General features: G+C 46.0%; 1 protein-coding gene across 2 annotated transcripts in view; it reads left to right on the forward strand.

Annotated features, from left to right (window-relative positions):
• Positions 1-21390, forward strand: part of FGF12 (fibroblast growth factor 12) — a 217903-nt gene that overhangs the window by 61110 nt on the left and 135403 nt on the right. The window contains exon 1 of one of the 2 annotated variants that reach the window (XM_005484929.3): positions 19043-19193. The exons of the other annotated variant lie outside the window; for it this stretch is intronic. Coding sequence (XP_005484986.1) covers positions 19106-19193 — 88 coding nt within the window. The 5' untranslated portion in view covers positions 19043-19105. Of the gene's footprint in view, positions 1-19042; positions 19194-21390 lie in introns of those variants that run through there. 2 annotated transcript variants of the gene reach the window in all.

Genomic DNA, 21390 nt, shown 5'->3' on the forward strand with positions numbered 1-21390 from the left:
CTACTGGTCCACATGGACAGAGCTGTGCTCCATTACAGGCCTTAGCTCTGTGTGCCACTGTTTGCAGGACAAGACAAAAGGTGTATAGGACAGGTATGGTGTTGTGAAAGAGTGCTGTGTGTTGTATTGCTTCTGGTATTTTTCTTTACTAAGGCTTGTTCTAAACCCTCTTTGTCAAAAATCCTGCTGTCTGAGTCACCCAGGCAGGCTCCATGAGAACACGATCTAACCACCGTTAGCAGACTTTTGCTTTTATTATCCTTTGGTCCAGATTTCATCTAGCTCTCACTAATTCAGATCTGAATATGAATGCCTTTGTCTTCCCACAGCACTTCTGTGCAACTTCTGTCATGCAAACTTAAGTTTAACTCTTCTCTTTCTGTTGATTTGACCATCTTTCTATCCTTACTATTGATTATCCACTTTGACCCTGCAAGAACTAAAAAGACTAGGAAAAACAGACTTCTAAGGGTGGATGTTTCTTGAGTGGGAAACCATGGATAGCTTTTGTCATGATATTTTTTTTGTTTGTTTATTGGGACGTTGTCAGTATCTCTTGTCTCATGTCTCTGTGCCCCCAGAAAGCCGGTCCAAGCTTGTTCTGTAAAATTGCCAGTCAGTTGTGCAACAACACATACTCCATCGTCTATAGAAAGGGAGAGTTTTGCCAAGAAAGGGCATCTGCTGGGCAAGGAGGACTTATTAATGTAAAAGCACCTTCTGGCCTCTGTCCCTGCCTTCAGGGCTTGATGCAATGTCGTGAAGAAGTCAGGAGCATCAAGGCTGGAAAAGGGCTTGGGACCTCCTAGCTGGCTTTCTTGTTCCCTGAGCAAAATGTTTTTCATGCTGCTTTCCATCTCTGTGGTAATTGTGTGTTTGTGCAGACATGTCAGAATGGGGAAGGTCGTTACCTTAACTGCATTCAGTCATTACATAAAAGACTGTCAATGAGGAGCTGTAACTACTGAGGAGTTTTAATTACGCCCTGACGTGACGATATTGTCCTGGCCTTGCACACCTCTGTGGGTGTATTTCTGAAGGAGGTGGCTTTTGTTGCTCCAAGCAGATGACTCCTCTCAAGAAGTTGTTCTCTCCATCAAGGTGACATTCTGGAATGACAGTGTGACACGTCACTGAGGAGGAGAAGTGCCTAACAAGGAACTGCAACTTCAGTCTGATGTTTCCCCATATTGCCAGTCTTTTGCAAAGGGAAATGTTTGTGATTCTCCAGGGTTTCCTGTCGCATCACTCCTAATAACCATCCTTTTAATCGTGAAGAGAAGTTGTATCCATGTAACAGCTGTACCTTCAAACAGAGAAAGGGCCTGTTTTAGCTCCTTGTCTTGTCCCAGGATGTCTCAGACTGCAGGTCAAGGAGAACTTGGTTGAATGATCTGTAATAACAGATTAATTTATATTAAATGTCCAGACATATTGGACAGATGAGGAATCTCAAATTGAGATACCCATGCTCTGACTACCCTATCAAGGATGCTCAATGCTTCCAAAATATGTTGTCCCTTTGAGGTCTCCTGACCCCAGCTCCAAGAGAATGAAAACACATTTATATATTGGGTACTTTCTTTAGGAAGGTCTGTAAACTGATCTTGCCCAGACTGTGCTCTTGTGCTGAGTGTCTGCTGCTTCACATTTGTAATTCAAGCAGAGGCTGTAATGGCGGAGTGAGCTGCTGGGCTGGATTTAAAGGATGCCACAGATTTTTCGTAGCACTACAAGAGAGCGATGCTTCTGGCATATTTAGCTTTGGTGTCTTTTTTGAAGAGCCTGTGAACAAAGGTGTTTGCTGTTGGTGGGGCAGGACTGATAATCAAGTGCTCTACAGAGGCAGAAGCTTTTCCCAGAACTGGAAGTCTGCAAGAACCTTTCCTCTACCTCCCATTGCTTCCTGACAATGTGGCTGGTCCTCAGGTCTGGCACAGCACCTGTGTAGAGCAAGTGGGATAGTGGCATTAGGAGTAAAATTTGTGGAAAATGTATTTAGTGACTTTCACCTGTCTGTTATAGGGACTGAAAGCAGCTGCTCTGAACAGATACAACTTAATCAGTGCTAATGTCAGCTGCACTGCAGTGTTAACCTACTAGGTAAGACATCCCTGTAATAATTAAATAGGATAGATCAGGATAGGTTAATTTGTTGTACCTTTTAGCAATGGGCGCATATCGAAGACACTGTCTTTTAGGGGCTGGAGGATTTCTTTGCGCTTAGGTCTAAGTGAACGGAAAATTTCATCTCTGCAAGTGCAGCTGGATGAATAATTTGTAGTGAATAATATATCTCAAGGCTTTCACTGCATTTGGGATTGACAGAAAACACATCAAAATTTTAATTATTGGGAATGATTTGCTGAAATACTCAGGAGTTATTTTTGGTTCCTGCAGACTGTGCATGGAAAAGTTAGCTATTTAAAATCCAGACTCTTGTCCCCCCACCTCCTCCCCTGTGCTACTGTCTAGTCTCCTTTCCCCATATAAGCTTCCCAGAGCAGGGCAGCAGGACTCCCTGCATCCTGGCTTGAGACTTAACACACAGGAACCCTGAAATAATAACAAAAAAAGTTATTTGAAGTCTTCCTACTCTTACAGTCAGCAGAGGGCATGAGGGAGATCAGGATGAGGTTGATTTATTGGCTTCTTCAGGTGCTTGTGGAGCTGAGGGCTTTCCCTGTGACTGGGATGGGAATCTGCAGAGTGGAGAATGGACACATTTGGAGAGGCAAGGAATGCATTATGAAAATATTATGTCTCTTCCTCTCCTTTTAACAGCTTTGAAACAATCAAAACCTCAGGACTGGACATCAGCAATTCAGTGTTATCTGAACACTGTACTAGCAAGGATGTTGGGGTAATCCAGACTCCTAATGTGGGGAGCTACTGGTGTAACCAGTTTTCTGAAACTGCTGGAAACAGCTTTTTGCCCTCCTGACTCTCTTCCCTCCTCTTGCCCCACCAAGGGTGGTACCCCACTGCTGAACCATAGGCCATTCCCACAGGACACGGCTTGCTGCCCACTACTGCAGGGGAGAGCTGGCTGGGGAGGGATGCACACTGTGAAGAAAAAAGGGAGAAACAAGCTTCTTTCAGGGAGAAGGGTAGGAATAATTGAAATATAAATTTTCCTTCTCATCTGCGAAGAAAGCAAGGTAGCAATTGAAATTGGAATGGCTAGGCATGAATAAAATTGTAATTTTCCTGAATAACTGAAATAGCAACCAGAAAGTGAGGAGGGAGAAGCAGGTACAGATCAGGCTGCTTTGCCTGGGCCTCTGTCAGCTGCTCTCTAAAATGCTTTGCTACCCTCTGGTGGCTTCCTGAGGATCTGTGCAGTCTCGTTTCCGTTCCTTGAACAGTCCCCTGCCAAGTTTCTGAGCTGCATTGAGGAATCCAGATCTGCTGATGGAGGTTTATATTTTCTCTGATTCCAAAGCAGCAGTACAATAATAATGAAACAGCAGTTTTGGGGTTTTTTGGTTGGATTTCTAGTTTGAGTTTAGTGTTGGGTTTTTTTCCTGTAGTTTGTGTGCACTCTCTTTTGGTCTGCAGTTATAATGACAAAGGTTGCTTGACTGGAATGTTCAAATGAAAGAATAATAGCTTTGTAGCTCGGTTGTCTGTGTAGTGGGGAGTTCAGAGTTTGGGAGTGACATAGGTTTTGTAGTCCTGCAAAATGCAAACCTTGTCCTCTATTACCTGCAAAGGACATGAGTACTAGTGGAATCAGTAACAGCCTACATCCCATGATCTCCAGGAGTTCAGAACAGATCCTGCTCAGCGTGATGCAGGGGCAATGTTCAAACCTCCATCATCCTTCACTGTGCATTCATCAGTCAGTAGCTTCTTGTTTCTTCCCTTTCCCACTTTCCCTGTTCTTTAATTGATTTTCCATTTGACTTCATAGCACAGAAGCTGTAGGTAGGGATTTAAAGGGCAGTGGTTTGATAGATTTTACAAGAAACTCCTCCCAGGTATTAATTCCTGGGTTATGGGGTCAGAGAGGCTCTTGTGATCTTTCAGTCTGACCTCCTGTGGAGTGCAGGTCACAGACTGCCCTCAATTGACTCCTGCTTGAAGTGCAGTGCTGAATAAAGAAAACATCATCCCCTCTTGCTTTGAAATTTTCCATGATGGAAGACTCACCTTGTTAAATTGTTCCAATGCTTTATCACCTTCAACATTAAATACTTCTGAACTTTGCTTTGTTTAGTTTCAGCTTCCAGCTTTGGGCTTTTTTTTTTGTTGCTTTGTGCATTTGGGAAGCCATGTGTTGCCAGAACTCTGTCCCATGCAGGACTCGTGGTCTTGATAGAGTTGCCAACCAGGTGAGCTCTGAAAGGTACCTTGGTTGTAAGAAGTAAAAAGTTGTTAATGTTATTGACTGGGTAGGTGTGGGGTGGGATGTGAAATCACAAACTCATCACCCAGAATGAAAAAAGCAATACAAGGGCATGATGTGTATGTGCTTTTCCCCAGTGTACTGCACTGGGTGTTTCTAGTGTTTACATACTTAAAGCAAACACTTAAGAATGATTTATGCAGGTTTTCAAATGAGATCTTATAGAAAAAGTCTTGCAGAGGTTTAGTTTTATGGGAAATTTCTTGAATTACAAAAACATTTGTTGTTTTGAGTGTGTGTTTTTGTAAATCAGCTGTGCTGAGGTCCTTGGGGACGTAGGCTGCTATGTTCAGCACAACAATTGCTGTTAGCTTCTTACCCTGTTCCAATTTATGATACATTTTATAAGCAGCTCCATCTATCTCACAGCTTGGCAGAGGTTTGCAGTGGAGAGCAGCCAGTGCCTTTTGTGCTGGATTAGCCTGAGAGAGAGTATGACCACAAGCCTGGTGGGCAGTAAGCCCAGCTATAAGGCCACCTTAAAGCAAAACAGCTTCTTGTGGTTCAGGCAGAGGACACGGATGTGGTAGATTTGGGTTACTTCAACCACAGAATGTGCTGCGACAGCAGATAACCAAACTTTTTCTGTGGCTTGACCTCCATCAAGCACAACTTGCTGTTTTTAAAGCCACTGGACACCCCACAGGAGATGGTGGGAAGCCAGAGGTGTGGGACAGGCTTTTAGGTTTCAGAGCCTTGCCTCTTCTTGGCAGGCCAGCACATGGCACCTAGAGTCCTCAGTGCAAAGCCTCTTGTAATACAGCTCCTTCCAGGCCTTGTGGGCTGCTTGTGTGAGGCTCTAGGAGCTGTTTATTGCAGTCCTGCTGCAATATCCGTGCCTGTGAAGTGGGGACAGAAATGCCAACCTCAGCGTCTGTGCCAAGGCGGGCTGTGAGGGTTTGTGAACGTACACAGCTGCTGTGGGAACAGCTCTGCTGCTGATGTTCAGCACACCCATCTATCTTCTGGCATTGATGCTTTCTAAACTAAAGAAGTGTTTTGAGCTGATGCCAGTAGTCATGGGTATGTCTTACAAGATCTTTTGCAGCCAGATGCAAACTTGTCTGGGCTGTGTTTTGGGCTGGCTGGACTCAGTCTGCTTCAAGACTGCAGGCTGTGTAATTACACAGCTGGGGTGTCTGAGCTGATAAATCCAGCCTCCCAGCAGACCTTAGTGGCCAAGTGTGATGCTTTGCTGACATGGCTACAAGGCTTTGTAGGTCTTGGAGGAGGTTTACATCCCTCCCTCTCAGGGAAACTTGTCACTTGACAATAAAAGAGTGTGAACACCTCTGAAAAGAAAGCATGTGCCCCAGCCTCTGAAAGCACTGAACCCCCTTCCCAGGAACACTAAGGGGATGGAATGGAGTATGAAACTGAGAACGCTTCAACTGAAGTGTTTTACACTTTAAAATCACTTTTCTTTTCAATGTCCATCTTGATCTTGTCAGACCACAGCTAGTTCTGGAGGAAGACAAGATGCAGACTGACAGATTCTAAATCAGGCAGTAAGGGAGGTCACAAGGTATGAATGTGAGCACCTCTGCAGAGGGGACTCCAAACTGTTGCATTCCCCCTGATACAGCCTCTCTGTGTAGTGACAGGAGATGATTTTCCTGCAGGAAATCATGAGTATTTCAGGAAATCAGTGTTTCTGGCAGCTCAGCAAGAAAGCACTTTGCAAGCTGAGGATGAGGGTATATCTGTGATCATTGGGACTTCCTGAAAGCTGTTTCTTCCCCAGCTGCCTGTATAAGAGGGAATCAGTAATGGAGGTGTGAAAAAGTAGAGACAGAAGTAATGAATCACCAACCACTCCAAAAGGATAGGGAAAGAGACAAAAGGAGAAGAGCTCTCCAAGTCCTTAAGAAACAGTCTTTCCCATCAGCTTTAGAAACAAAACTTGCAATGGTTAGGAAAGAACAATCCCATCTACAAAATTCACCAGTGGGGTTTGGCTTCTTAGTACTGAGGGGAAAAATGCACTTTGCAAGCTAGATTCCTCCCTGTTTTCCAGGGCACTGCACCCTCTGGCTGCAAGTGCATCAGACAACTTTCCCAAAAAGGCACTTTGGGGATGTAGCCTACATCTCTGGAAGGAATTGAATGGGGAGTGTGTCTCTAATGAAAGCTGCAGCCAGAAATAAGAGTTCTGGAGATTGAAAACTAGGTTAAAAGCAGCCAGCAACGGAAAGCAGCTGAAGATGGAGTGGGTTAAAGAGCTCTTGAGCATTAGACAGTGGATGGTTTAGCTTCACTCCCAGCTCCTGGGTAATGCAGTCCTGGCAGATTGACAGGTCTTCTGGGGTGAGCTGTCACAAGATGCTGCAGCTTGTTGGTTTTTTCCCCTTAGATTTTTTAGTTGAATTCTCCCACTTAACATACACTACAGTGACCCCTACTGCTGCCTGTAGTCAAGAACCCATTTCAGTACAACCATGAAACTATGGGAAAGTATTGCCTGTAGTCCTAAAAACAGATAGTATCATTTATAACCCTTAAGTATGCAGAATGTTTGCTGCTAAACTCCACATCACCAAAGAGGAAAGCTTCTGTAAACCATTGTGATGCTTAAATTGTGAGTGAAGTCTTTGTGTAAAGAATAAGAATCAGCCAAAGCCTTCAGAATAAACCTGTGCTCTGGGGAGGTATGCTGACCAGTTGGGCCTCTCACATGGCAAAACTGCTGTACTGCAGCACATGCAGAAACAGCATCCTTGTGCTCCTGCTTGGTCCCAGCCGCCAGGAATCTCCCCTATTTTTCAGGAGTACTTGTGGGGTAGGAAAATCCTGACAGCAGTAAGAATATGAAAGGGTATTCAAGGCTACTGCCCTTAGGAAAATGGATGGCAGCTGCTCTGTCTTCTGTAATGCCTTGTGATGTGTTAAGAGCCTCATACTGGTCTGCACACAGCATTTCGTGTCTGTGTTAACTATCCTGACCCTGGGCTGAACCATCACCTTCTTTATATTTGAGTTCTGTTTTCAGCAGGATTTTTCTGGTGTGTAAAATCTTAGCAGGGACATTAGGATGTTACAAAGAGATGGTGAGGAAATAAGAAACTTGTAACATGAAATAAAAGGAAGTTTGAAAAGTTGGAATATTAGATGTAAATAGCAGGGTCTCAGTGAAGTGCGGTGCAAACACAGCTGCTGTGTGGCAGGATGGCCAAGAGCCCATTTCCATCAATCCTAATTTGTGTAAAAACCCATAAGGAAAATGATAATTGGCCTCAGCAGGCAACTTTCATGAAACCTTCCTTGGTGAGAGTGCCACTGTGGAAGAAAAATTATGGGGTACCAAAGACATGGCCCAACAGCTTCTACAAGGTGAGTATCTAACTAGTAAAGCAAGTTGGGGAAGAGCAGAACAATACTTTAAAATGAGATTATCCAAGCACTCTGCCTGCATCCCTGACAGACCAGAGCAAGCTTTCCCCTATGAGCTGTTGCCCAGGAGTTGCTCTGTCTCACTTTTAGCTGCTCTGACTATGCCACAGTCTGGAGCAGATGTCAGCTCCAAGGTTGCACCTGATTGTTAATTTACTTTGTGTTAATGTAGCCCATTACCAGATGCTTGCCCCAATGCTGTACAAGTAAAGCTGTTATCTGTTCTAGCTCATCAAAAGCACTGCAAGTTTTACCTGGAGACTGGGGCTGCCAGGTGTTCTGTGCTCATTGAGAATTGGGCTGGATAAATGGGCAGAGAGACAGTCCAGGTGCCCTGCCTGAGCCCAGGGGAGCTCTGCCAAGGGGCAGGGTGGTGAGTGTGGAGGTGCCCAAGCACCAGGAGGGATCCCTGGCTCTCCCTGTGAGTGATGCCTGCTCCTCTGCAGGGACAGTCTGACCCATGGCCATGCTGTGTCCAGTGCACATCCATGGGCTCTGGCAGCAAAGCTCTTCTCCCCAGCTGCAGATTTAGTGATGCCTCGGGTCTGGGGAAAGGCTCTGAGTTACTGCAGCTGTGTGGAGAGGCAGGAGTTCCACTTAAGCACTCTTTCAGAAGTTATCTTTGACCATCTGTCCTCTGAGAGCATCATCCTGAGACAGATCCTTCTGCCTGCTTGCCTTCGTGCCGCTGGCTGCTGACATGAACCACCTTGGGCATTTGTGGCCTTGCCTGACAGCTCCTGCTGTACCCAGGGGGTGACTGAGGGAGCAGGCTGAGGAGCCAGGCTCTTCTGTGCCCTGCCTTGCTCTCACTGCTACTGCTGCAGTTCTGGGAGTGAAGTGTACAAAAATTGGGAGCGTTTTGGTATCAGACTCTCCTCCTTCCTGCAACACTGCACACTAAGGCATACAGCTCTGCAGAGCTGAGCCAGAGTGCCTTTGTGCACTGCTGAGTGGTGCTGGATTCCTTATGGCTTAATTATGGCTTGACACTGAGCACGGGGGAATGAAAAATAGATGATGTGGCTGTGACACTTGCTGTAACTCAGCAGGGAAAAGGAAAAGACACCACCTTGGGAGCCCCCCTTCCTATTCCTCACAGCTTCCAGTGTCGTGTGCTGCTCACAGAGTGCCTGGCGTTGACCTCAGGAGCTCTGGGGCTCTGCTGTCATGAAAAGCAAATAGCTAAACTTGTGTTTTACAACCAGCTGCTCCTGTGAGACTTAAGCAAGGACAAGTTGGGGCTGTGACAGAGGGAAGCAGCAGGAGGTCCCATGGAGTTGGGTCTGTTTTTCCTCAGAAAGCAGCCATTGCTTGCCTTTCCCTTGTGCAGAACCTCCAATCCTGACCCAAGGACCTTCTGGAGACAGGCACTGATTGCACTATAGCAGGAAAATGTTGAGCTGTCATTCCCTGGTTCTGAGTCATCCTGCTAAATCTGTGCACAGCAGCTGGCTGAGAAGGGGAGTGGGAGATGGAAAATCCCCTTTGGGATCAGGATAACAGTCAAGGAACCAAAGTGATGGAGAAAAATAAGTCAAGCCTCTGAGTGTAAGGATTTGGATGTGGGGCTGGCCTTGAAGATATCTAGATAGAGCAAATGGAATCCTCACTGCTGGGATGTAACATCTAAGGAGGTTTATGTGAAACTGAATGCTGCATAGTTGAGGTTGCCTCTGTGTTGGGGCTTTAAGCAAATGCCAGCTGAAAGGAAATAGTTTTGTCAGTGGTCTGAGGATGTGGATGCATGACACATGAGAACTGGCTCAGAACAGCTGTGCTTTAATTGGACGTTTTTCCCCATTGTAACTTCTGTTTCCCTGCTGAGTTGCAGGATGCAGCTTGTTGGGAGTGGAAAGTGGTGGCTGTGATTCCACTCACTTGTCAGCCCCCTGTACCTGGTAGGATCCTTTGTGCAGGGACAGAAATGGTGTGTGGGGCTAAGGCAGCACTGGGGACTTAGGACAACTCAAGCCTGCAGTTGTGGTTTTTAATTCTGCAGAGGCTTTCTCATTTGAGGGAAATTCCCAAAATTTATTGCTGCCATTGGGTGACACTGTTTAGATAATGTCTGTGACTGTCCCAGTGTAAACAGGCAGAGGGCTAATGCAGGTCTGGCTGGAGGTCAAACATGTCCTGTAGCAGAGCCAGTGCAGTGGCTCTGCCAACAGCCTGGCACACAGCACGCTGTGGTGACTTTTCTCAAGTAGCTGGAAAAGGCATCCTGGCCACATGCCATTCACAAGCTAAGGTGAGAATTAGAAAAGGTGTGTTTTAGTGACTCATAAATAGCTCAGCACATGCTGACGGAGCAGCAGCTCAGCTTTATGATTTCAGCTTTGCATCCCTAAAGTGCCTGTCAGAAAAAAAATAAAGTACCAGTGCCTGAAATGCATGGGCTAAATTCAGACCTCCTGCAGCAGTATCAGTTATAGCAGATCAGAATCTAGCCCCATCTCTCTAACATTATTGGAAAATCCTCTGCACCCACCCTTGTCTCCTTTAACCCTTCCTCGGTCCATTCTGTGGTTGCATTTACAGCTTTAGCTTGTGCTGAGCTGCATTTTGTGCTGTGCCAGGTCCATCTCATGTGCCATGTGTGGGGTGTGGTCCAGGTTTTAAACTATGCCTGTGGGAAGTAGACAATCAGTGCAGTGCTTCACCTTCAAGGCCTCTGGTAATGCCTGATAAAGAATTGCCTAGTTGATTTATCTGCTCACACACAAAAGCATTTTCCTCCTGTATTTTACTCCTCTTTTGAAATTCCACCCATTGGTCATCCATCTTTTGTGATTTCCTCTTTCTTGCTGTGCTCCACAGCAATAATCACATAAACAGTGCTTCATCTTTGACTTTGAATGCTTCTTATTCCTCCCTGATTTGCCAGATTATGCATGTTTTGGAATGGGATTTGCTAGAATCTTTATTCCATCTTAAGTGAAATATCTTCAGCTGCTGAGGAAAGCAGGATTTTTATGTTCTTATAGGGGAGCAGAGTTCTCCAGAGGCTGATAATCACTCTGAGCTGCCTGTGGGCTGGCAGTGCTGTGTTTTCAGCAAAAGCAGGGTAAGGCCATTACTGAGTATGTCACATGTCAGCAATGATTCCTGTCCCTGGGAGCCAGCCATGTTACCTGTCACTGGTGTGGTTATTGCAAACTGGTGCTGCTAACTTTTAGAAGATTTGGGGCCTTTCTTAAATCCCTGAGCCATTATGTACGAATGGTAACTTGGCATATTTTGATTTCCTGGTTCTAATGGCTGCAGAGAAAAGCTAACAATAGAAACCTTTAAAGATGCTAGACCATGAGTCAAATGCAAAAAAAGAACCTAAAATGTGTTACTCAGGTTTGGGTTTTCTCTTACAGCAGAGGTAGAGAAAGTGGTTCTGCCTTGTAGCTGGCACAGTCTGAGCTTGGTCATACCAACTGCCTTCACCATTTGTCGTGAAACTATAAACAGAGAAAAAACCTTCTCTATCCCATGAAGCTGGTGTGTGATATGTGGATATCCATGTGCAGGGGGCTGCAGAGCAGAGGGGACTTTTGGGCTAATGGGGAACAAGTCAAGTTCTTCTCTGTTCACAACGCTGTCAGCCAAACACTCCTGGTATTCCTCATTGTCTGACTTTGTTTGAGAATCTTACAGAAATGTTTTATTTTTATGAGATCAAAGCCTTTCCTTGCAATTTTATTTTCATAATATTGCTAAAGTACTTCGGCAAAGTTGAGACACTTTAGAAAAATGTCATTTTAAGGAAAATAACATGTTAATTTTTTTTTCAACTTCCCCAAAGTAATAGTGTACTCTTAGAAAGAGACAGATTTTTTTTTTTTTGTTAGCTCTCTTGCATTATGGTGAGGACTACATGATATGAGTCTCAGAAAAGGAAATTTTCAAGACAAGAATTAAGTTCACCTGGAAAAAAAAATGTACCCAGTAGGAAGTCCTGTCCTAACAACCCAGGATTTCAAGGGTGGCTCTTATAAAGGTCTTGTAAATCCCATCTTCAGATCTCTTGAAACATTAATTTTCCTTTACCTACATAGACTTTTTATAACTGTGCTGTAATATTATTATTTAATACCTAGCTTTTGTAATTTTCTTCCTTTCAGAACCAGCAGGTACAAGTCTGTGTATCGGTCTGATAAAGGGCCGTAGTTGTGCTACACTGCAGGCACTGCATATTGCATGTTCCAGAATAGTGGTCTTTCTAGAGAAATCTGTTTCAGATGTGTTTCTGAGCACTCTTCAGCCATAGTGGTCACTTAATGAGTGAGGATCTGATCTGTGTTGTCCTGATAGTGGCTTTTCTGTCATTGGAGCGGCTGTGAATTGGAGCAGAAAGCATTTCTTGTACCATCATTCCCAAGGCAGGCAGTTAGGCAAGTACTTGCTTGTCTTGATGAGGCTGTGCCACATGTGTTATGTTAGCATGCCAGAATAAATACACTTCAGGTCTAGACAACAGTAAAAGGCTCTGTAAGTGTCACTGGAAGTAGGCAGATGGGGAGGCTCGTGCTTCCACAGCTGCTGCTCCCAACCTCAGATGCCCTCTGGAACATTAGGAGTGAGTTTGCTGGAGGGGAAGGGGAGATGGCTTTTTGCATGGTTGGTCTATTGTACTTTTACCCTTAGAAAATCCCCTTTAATAAGCCCGACAACTTTTCCCTGTGAGGTGGATGGATTGGTTGCACTCCTAGATGAGGAAGCAGCCTGCCAGTTGTTCATGTTTCACGCAGGGAGCTGGGGGGAAAGCCAAGAGCACATCTTGAATTTGGAAGCTGCACCCATTCCAGCTCTGGCTGTGCCTCGGTGGCTGCCTGCTGAAAGCAGAGGGGCCAAGGTGCTGTCACTGGGCAGGGCCTAGGAGCTCTGCTGGCCAGCAGGCTGGATTGCTGCCCACCCCAAACCCTGGCTCAACTGTGATCTGCTGCCCCCACAACTTGGGTCATGCCTCAGGCAAAGCCATCATTACCTACTGTGGATTAATAACCTCAATTACTGGAGCCCTGTGGGTCAGATCTTCCTGTGCTGGCTGCATTACAGCCCTTTAATCTGCTTTCCTCTCTCATAACCTCTGAGCCTGGAGGGATTGGCAGGCAGGGGAGATCTTCTGCCTTCCAGCATGTTTTCCCTTGGAAGGGCTGCAGATGTGGAACAGCAACCACAGCTGGCAGGGGACTTGAACCCAACAGAGAGTTGCACCTAGAAGGTGCTTGTGCAGCTCTCAGGTTCAAAGGACAAATGTGGCAACATCTGGAGGTTTGCCATGAACTACATCTGCAAAAAATCACAGCAGCCATCCTGTGGGGCTTGGTCATCTGGGTAAGGGGCTGCATGCCTCTTGTGGGGAGGAACACCCCCCAGATTCCTTAATGTTCCCTGAGCAGCTGGGGAAAGGTGAGACACAAGTCTGGATTTCTTAGATGCCTCTTCACTGGGTGTTTTCCCTGAAGAACAAAAGGGCAGGTCTCATCAGTGGGGAAATTGCCAGTGAAGAGGGACTGAGCTGTGCAATCTTGGCCATGCTCTTAAATGATCTTGAAGAGTGAGAGGATGAAGAAGAGACAAAGTCTTTGAAGTAAGAGAAACAGAAATGGACATAAAGGAGCTGCAGAAGGAACATGTGATATGGAGCATCTGCTGAACTAACAACAGTAGAAACTGGGGAGGAGTGCAGGGTAATGCACCCATTGATGAAACCCAAACATATGGAGGGATGTATCTATAAATATTTTATATATATTTATATATATATATATATATATAAGGGTAAGGGGTGCTACTAGGGTCCTTTTCACACATTTCCTCACTGGAAAAAGACCACAGAGAAAGTGAATCTCTCCAGAAGTGCTAGCTCAGCAGATGCAAGCAGAAATTATTGGAAAAGGTGCAGCAAGCAAATAGGAGCTATCAACCTGCTGAGCTAGAAATCCCTGGAGCACTTGCACCTTGAGTACTGTGTGCAGCTCCAGTTATCCTGTCTCAGAAAAGATGTGATAGAACTAGAAAGGCACAGGAAACAATGACAAGTTCAGTGGAGCGTGAAGAGTAGCTGCCGCCCAGGGAATGATGGAACAGATTAGGCATTTTCAGGTGCCTTCAGAAATGAAACAATTGAAGAAGGAAATACGACAGAGGTGTATAAAACCATGACTGTTATGGAGAACATAAAATTACTATTTCACAATATAATCTTATAATGCTCACCTTAGAAGTTAAGGCGAGCATTAAATAATTAAATGGAGCTATAGAGAAGGAGTTTTAAACTAATAAAAGCTTTTTCCTGCCACATGATTAACCTGTGGAACTCCTTTCCAAAAGATGGTTAGGAGGCCAATGGTATTACTGGTTTCCAAAAATGAGTATAAAAAGTAGTTGGGGAGAAATCCATCCAGGGTTCTTAAAATCACATTGTGAGACATCCTGTAGATGAGGGCATCTTCTGGCCAGTGGCAGTGGGTGGAAAGAACAGTGTCTGGCTACCTTACTTTTTCCAGAGTATCTGTTCTGTGCTGCTCATACTACTGCCAAAATGTTTGGAGATGCCCTAGAAGTTCAGGTTCTGAGGAAGTGTCACTTTACTGAAAAATATTCAGAATAACCACTTCTCCCTAATTCAGACTGGAGACACAAAGCCTTCTTTACATGTAATATTAGATTTCTTCTTAATGTCAGGAAATTCAGCTCCTGAGTGCTCTTTACTATAAGCTCTTTATGTGTCTGAGGATAAACCTATTAAATGATCAAGGCTATGGGACATCTTTTCTTTTGCTCTGGAACCTGCTCTGGTGAGCTCAGAAAGGGCTGAGATTTTACCAAGCCAGTCTCTCCAGCAAGACCTGGAGTTGGTGGTTTCTGTTCACTCTTGCTCAGAAAAGCAACTAAGAAATTAATCTTTCTTGTCTGATGTACGAAATCAAGCTTTTTTTATTTTTGCACCTTTTATTTGCTCTCAGAAGGTGTGTGGTATACTTTATCCATGGTAGAGTTTTCAGAAGAATCTTTCTTTGCCTTAGTGCAGTTTTATCCTGATCAGGAAGAGACTAATTCTCTCATTAAATCACCAGAATGAGGGCTGACAGATGATTCCCTACTTGTCCACAAATTTCTTATGTGACCTTCAGCAAACCTCTCACCTTTGTGCTGCAGTTCCCACTGTCTCTGGTGTGATTGTGCTGTGCTTTGGTGGAGCTGGGTGCAGTAGGAGCTGTATGTGGCTGTTATGTCCCTTGCCAGCTTCATCAAGAAGGGGAAAAGGGTAAGCAGAAACATCCAGAGAGCACAGTGGTGACAGTGGTTTGCACTGAAAAGGGTTTGGCCCGTTTTGGTAGATTTTGCTCTTGCAAGGAGATGTGTTGTGGAGTGGTTCTCTGCCACCGCTGAAGAATATGCAGCCAGTGATCACATATCAGACCCATGGAGTGAGCTTGGAGAAATGAGCACCAAGTGCCAGGAGTTTTGTGGATTTACAGAGAGAGGGACAAGGTGCAAGCTCTGCGTCAGCACCAGCTTGAACAAAGCTCTTAAGGTTAATGGGCCCTTTCTCATCATATCCGCCTGTGTTTGGCCAGAAAATGCAACAAGGGCAGAGACTTGCAGCAAAACCCAAACCAACCAACCAGAAATAACACACCTGCACAAGCTGTTTGTCTGTGCACCCAACACAATATCCAAAGAACTACCACTCAGTATGGGTGACAACAAAACAGCATAGACCCAGCACCCTGAAAGATTATTACTGCCTGTGTTTGAACACAAAGAAAATAGCTTTCCAGCTACTCTCTTCTTGGAGCTTTTGTAGATTTTCTTTCTTTTTTGGCTTTTGTAACAGGTGAACTCACACACATTATGCTATTTTAATACCTAGCAAAGAGCCTTGTCGGCTAAATCACCTTATTTTTCTCTGATCAGAGTGTGCAGTACATTCCTCTTTTTAGCAGAAGGTATTAATTTAAATTCCATAATCCTAAACATATTCTCGTTTCTGTTCAGTGCTTCAGAAGGCCAATGGCATTTTAATTTAATAAGGGAGAAACACACATGACACTGTGTTCCCTGTAAATGTCTTCTGACCTCAATAAGGCTTTCACAGCTTTCTTTGTGTTCCAGCAAATGCAATCTCTGCTTTTATTCAAGCTCACTATCATTTCTAATACCTGTGTTCCACCAGTGGCTAAAAATTTAAATATCTCTAGCATTTTCACAGTAACTTTTGAGATGTTATTAGCATTATTATTTAGTAGTGTGAGCTCATCAATGGAGCCATAGTGAGATTTATGCACCACTGTGTCCCATTGAAGTATTGTTTGGGTACATGCTGTCTCTCTGCACTGAAGTAAATTTTATTTTGGTTTACCTTGTTTTCAGATTTAAATGAGTTAACACATCTAGCAATGTCTCGATTTATGTCAGCTCCATTTATCTTTTCAAATTCTTTAAGCTTTGTTTACTGGGCTAAGATTTACCTAATTGGATACATGATATTACTGAGTATTTTGTAGCATGTAAACTCTTGAGTCATATGCATCACAGTTCTTCCTTTACCATTTTTATGCTTCCATTTTGCTGTCTAAACTTACTTAAATCTACTCAGTTGGAAAGAGCACGTGCTTGTTGCAGTCCTTACGGCCCTTCTTTGGAAATGTCAGGTAATATTCATTCTTTTCACTGGTTTGAGTCTGCCCTCTTTTCCTCTAATGTGACTCAGGAACTGACCCCTTAGAATGTGCCCACAAAGGCTGGATTATCAGCCTTGCTGCAAGGTGATGGAAACTCCCCAAAGAAACGGGGATTATTTTATTAGTGGGTTTTATGGGTTATTTTGAGTAGATTTTCCAGGAACAGCTGTGTTTAGTTTAATGAACAGAGGTCTCAAAATTCAGCTACCTGTTGCATTTTCACTTTTTATTCTAACAAACATCTGTATCATGTCCAAGGCACTTGCCCTTGCATGTTAATGAGCTAAATCTGCCTATTTCTATGCTAGGTTGATACATATAACATCTAAGTGCAACTCTTCCCTCTTAACTAGTGCTGCACTTCAGTCCTGGCATCCCTAAATGAGAGCCCCTCACTTACAGCTCCATGTTGGCTGCTAAGCAAGGAGGGCACCTTGACTTTGGATCTCACTGTACTGTACTTGATCAGCCAGATCCAGAATTGTTCTCATCTCAAACATGCTGCTGAAGCATTTGCAGAAAGAGGACTATTATTTGTTTATGCTATTACTGAAGTACTGGAGAACCACCAGTTCTGTTTTAGGGCTTCAGGGTGCACACTCCTTCTGGCCTTGTTCCAGCAGGGCTGTAGGCTGGTTCTCTGGTGATCAGGTGTAGCAGAGGACTGAAGGACAACTCTGGGAGAAGGGTGAGGTAGCCACTGTAGTCTCAGTTTGGTATGTGCCCTGATATGGCACCATAGCCTTTCATGATGGGTGTGGAGCAGGGATTGCTGAGGAGTGTGATGGAGCAATGATCCTGGGTAACTGGGGACATGGGGAAGGGCAGTTTCATTCAGCTTTTTGCTATGACTTCGTGCATGTGCAAGGTCCTGTCTAAAATAGCTTATAAATTAAGACAGAGTGATGATTTTTCAGCCTAAGTCACAGCAGATAACAAAAACTGAGTTTAACATGAATCCCAGGGATATTAGTAACATCTTCCATCCTTCTAACAGTCCTCAACTGTATGCTACTGGCTTTGCTTCCAGATAAGTGCTGGTTTTTAGCATATGAAGTAGAGTTGACTGGAAAAATAAGAGCTACCATTTCATAAAATGTTTAGCATTTTAATTGGTTTTTTTCCCCCCCTTTATATTCAAGAGTAAATCTGAAAACTGTGGAGTATTTATTGAGGGCATGAAAGACTCCAGATGCTCTCAAAAATATTCATTTTGCCACACATGCTTGATAGATTCTCACCCCTAAACAGCATCTCTTTTGTTACACCTGGGTTATGTGCCTCAGTACTCTGATCTAGATGTTAACATCTAAGTGTGTATCCCCACTCTCATACCACTGAAGTGCTGGCCAGAAGCTTGTTATATCCTAGAGTGCATTCTCTGGAAAATATTCATCTCGTGAGCTGGTCAGACACACCAGGTCTGGTGTGTCTGGTCACTTCTTCCAGGTATTAAGGGAAACAAAAGCAGAGAAGGTTTTGGAAGATGGTGTGTGAGTAGGTAACCCTGCTTGAGCACAAGGTAATTCAGTTAAAAATTCACCCTTCTGCTGGGTTCCTATTTGTCCCAGAGGGAGCTGCTTTTTAGTGCACTATCGGAGTTCATTCAGGTGAAAGAGTTATTTTGAACCGCTTTTGTATGTGATAGTACTGTTTTGTCAAAGGAATTTTTCTGTGCTCCTGTTCTTTCTAGCCTTATGCTGTGGATTTTGTGTAATTTCATGAATTGGAGACAGTTCTGGTTAGTTTCCCATCCTTGCATGTGAAATATGTGCCCTACCTTTCTCTGTGCAGCGCCAACATTGACTTGAGTCTGCAGCGCTGTAACAGCGACAGTTTAAAAACGGGTAAAAGAGAAGGTACCTTGAGTTTCAATGGAGCGCCGTTCGCAGGAGGCTGGTGCCTTGGGGCAGGTGGGAAGACGGAGGCTTCTTCGTTTATAGCGTGCTCATTAGGGAGCCCTCCCGTCTGGGCACCGGCACCCAGCGGTGATTTGATACCAGAGGTGTCTCTTCTTCCCGGCCCCGTTGCCGGCCCGCAGTTCGAGCCCCGGGAGCCCCGGCAGGGCCGCGCTCGGTGCCGTCTGTAGCTGGGGCACCGCGGGTACCAGCCCTGCCAGGCCCCGCACGGCGGCCCCGGCGCTGCTGGGGCGGGCGGCGGGGCTGTCTCCTCCCTTTCTCCCTTCCTCCCTCCCCGCCGGGACTCGCAGAACTCGAGCACGGCGGGACCGGTACCCGGTGTCGGGGGGAAAGCGGCACAGCCCCCGCCGGAGGAGCAGAGCGGCCGAGCCCCGGCGGCGGGGGGGTCCCGGCGGCCCGGCCCGGCCCGGCGGGGGCTGTGCCGGCAGGGGGCAGGGCTGGGAGCCGGCCGCGCGTGTTTCTAGGGCTTGACGTCCTTCCAGCCAGCCCGCCCCGCTTCCCGGCACGGCCGGCCCTCCGCCGGCGGACAAGTCCCGAGAAGTGGCGGCGGGGTCCCCCTCCCTCCCCCGGGCGCGGCGGGGCCGCGGCGATGGGCCGGGAAGTTTGGCGGCGAGGGGGCCCGACGCCCCGCCGCTGAGAGCCGGCCGCTCCGGGGCCGGTCCCTTTTCCGAGGAGCAGGAGGGCGCCACAAAGTGAAATCCATGAGGATTCTCAGGCTTCTCCTGGAGAAAGGCTCGCATATGCTGCAGTGTCTCTGTGGAAGGCGCCTGAGATCCAGCCACAGCCCAGGTGGGGAGCGCGCGTCCTTGTCCCCGCCGCCCTCGCCTCCCCGCCCGGGCGCCGCTCGGCCCGGGCTGGCCCCGTTTCCTCGCCGCCCTCACTCCCTCCCTCCTTCCCCTGCGCCTCCGTCTCGTCGGCGCCGCGCACAGGTGGCCGGGATGGGCCGGGCGCTGTCCGCGGTGCTGACCCCGCCGTGCATCCCCGCACCGAGTACCCTTAATTCGGCATCCTCACGCCCGGCTCCCCTCCGCATCCCCGCCCGCTGATTCCCAACCCGGCCCCTCTCTACCCGAGGCCTGGCCCCCACCCCACCCTGTGCCTAACCCCGCCTGGAGCCCCCACCCACTCAGAGCCCCCACGTGTGGCCTTTGTCCTCACAGAGATTCCTGCCTCACACATGACCCTCATTTTTGTTCCCCGTCCTACCTGCAGCCCACTCAGGTCGTTTTTCTTAATATGGGGACCCCTGTATTTCTCATCTCACCTGAAACCCCCAACTGTGATTTCTGTTACCACCTGGCCAATATGGGGATAACCCTCCCCAGAGTGCCAGTGGCCCCAAACAACTCTAGGGTTGGCCCCTGTGTGAGAGCTCTCAACACTTTGTGCTGCTGGTAGTAGTAATGTCGCAGTAGTAATGTCGCAGTGGTTTTCTGGTGGAGAGTGCTGAATGAGTTTTTGAATGGCAGTGTACTTACAGGCCAAGAGAAATCCCTGCCTGCTTCTGATGGGGGGCCTGAGGAAACTCCCAACTCCTCTCTCAGCTCCTAGTCTGTTGGGGAGCGAACATTTCTCTAGGATGGGAAGGAAGTGCAGTGGGGTGAATTTCTGAACAATATTTGTGATCCTAAACACTTCCCCTGAGCACTTCTTGAAGAGGGGAATGAGTGCCTTGGTTTGGTGTGGTACTACCCCTGAGTTTTAGGATATCTTGTTGAAGCTTTTAAACTGGTGTTTCTACAACTTCCTCAGTGCTACACGTTTCTTCCATGAATCTGAATTTCCCTCTCTAGAACACTGGGTAAATGCTTCTGGAGTGAAATCCTGTGTTATTGTTGTTATTATTAACATCTATAGAAACTACTAATTGGATGTTTATGAGGGCGTCTCTTACAGTATTCTTTCCTAATGCCTGTGTCGGGTTTTTTTGTGAAATCTTGGTCCTAGAAGAGAAAAATGTCCATGCCTCTAGTGCAAATGCTTGGTGTTCTCTTGAAGAGAAAGGCAGTTCTTAGGGGACCACTGTTGCTGAGGTAGCCTGGATTCCCTTATGGCCTTGCTAAGAAAAAGCTGTTAATGGTTATAGGCACCCGTTTATGCCTCAGTAGCCTCCTCCCTCCCATGACACTCTTGTGTGCAAGTTGCTGTCTGTGACAAGCTCATGGCAACAGGGGAATCTTTGGGAGAGAACACTGGACTCCCTTCAAAGCATGTTCTGCCCTGCTTTGAAGAACAATATGATAAATAAATAGTTTAAATTGTGGCTGCATGTGGAAGCCGTATGCACACTAGTCTTTTTCCAGTAAAAATCTACAGTGGAGTTTTCACTGTAGTGCTATGTGTGAATGTTTGGTTTGTGTCTTTTGGAAGAGCAGTAAAGAGAACAATAAGCTACTGGTAAAAGTGGGGTGTGCTCAGGCCATGGGGGATGCTAGGCTGTAACTTTAGAGAACTAGAAGTCAATGATAGTGTCCTAATAGTTTCCTGGCTGAGCTGGTTTGGCTTTACAGGTGGATCCTATACTGGAGTGTGTTTGATGCATATATGGTGCTTGAATCTTTTCTTACGTTCCCTGTTCTAAGGAACGATACTGAACATTGAGTAGTCTTTGTATTTCCTGATGTTGTGCTGTAAGGAGACAGACTATGGGAATGATTTCCTATTGTAATCTCCAACTGAGCTTATTTTCAGGTACTAGCCCCATGCCACCATGAGCCTGACAACTCCTGATGGGGTCTGTTGCTTTGAATCAGCATGCTAAAATACATTCCCTCTCCTGGGCTGAACTTCTTCATTTTCTGTTAAGGTTGGGGATTATGTTCTTGAAAAATGCACAATAAAAAGGAAAACTTCCACTTATAAAAGAGTCAGTGTGGGGTGGGCCTGCTGGGGGATAAATCTCCTTGCTAACTTTTTCAAAAGCTGAGCATGCCCCAGGAGACAGGTGTATGGTCTGGCAACAACCCTAAAGGTGTGTGCTGTGCCC

This window comes from Zonotrichia albicollis, chromosome 9, assembly GCF_047830755.1.
Source record: "Zonotrichia albicollis isolate bZonAlb1 chromosome 9, bZonAlb1.hap1, whole genome shotgun sequence".
NCBI lineage: Eukaryota > Metazoa > Chordata > Aves > Passeriformes > Passerellidae > Zonotrichia > Zonotrichia albicollis.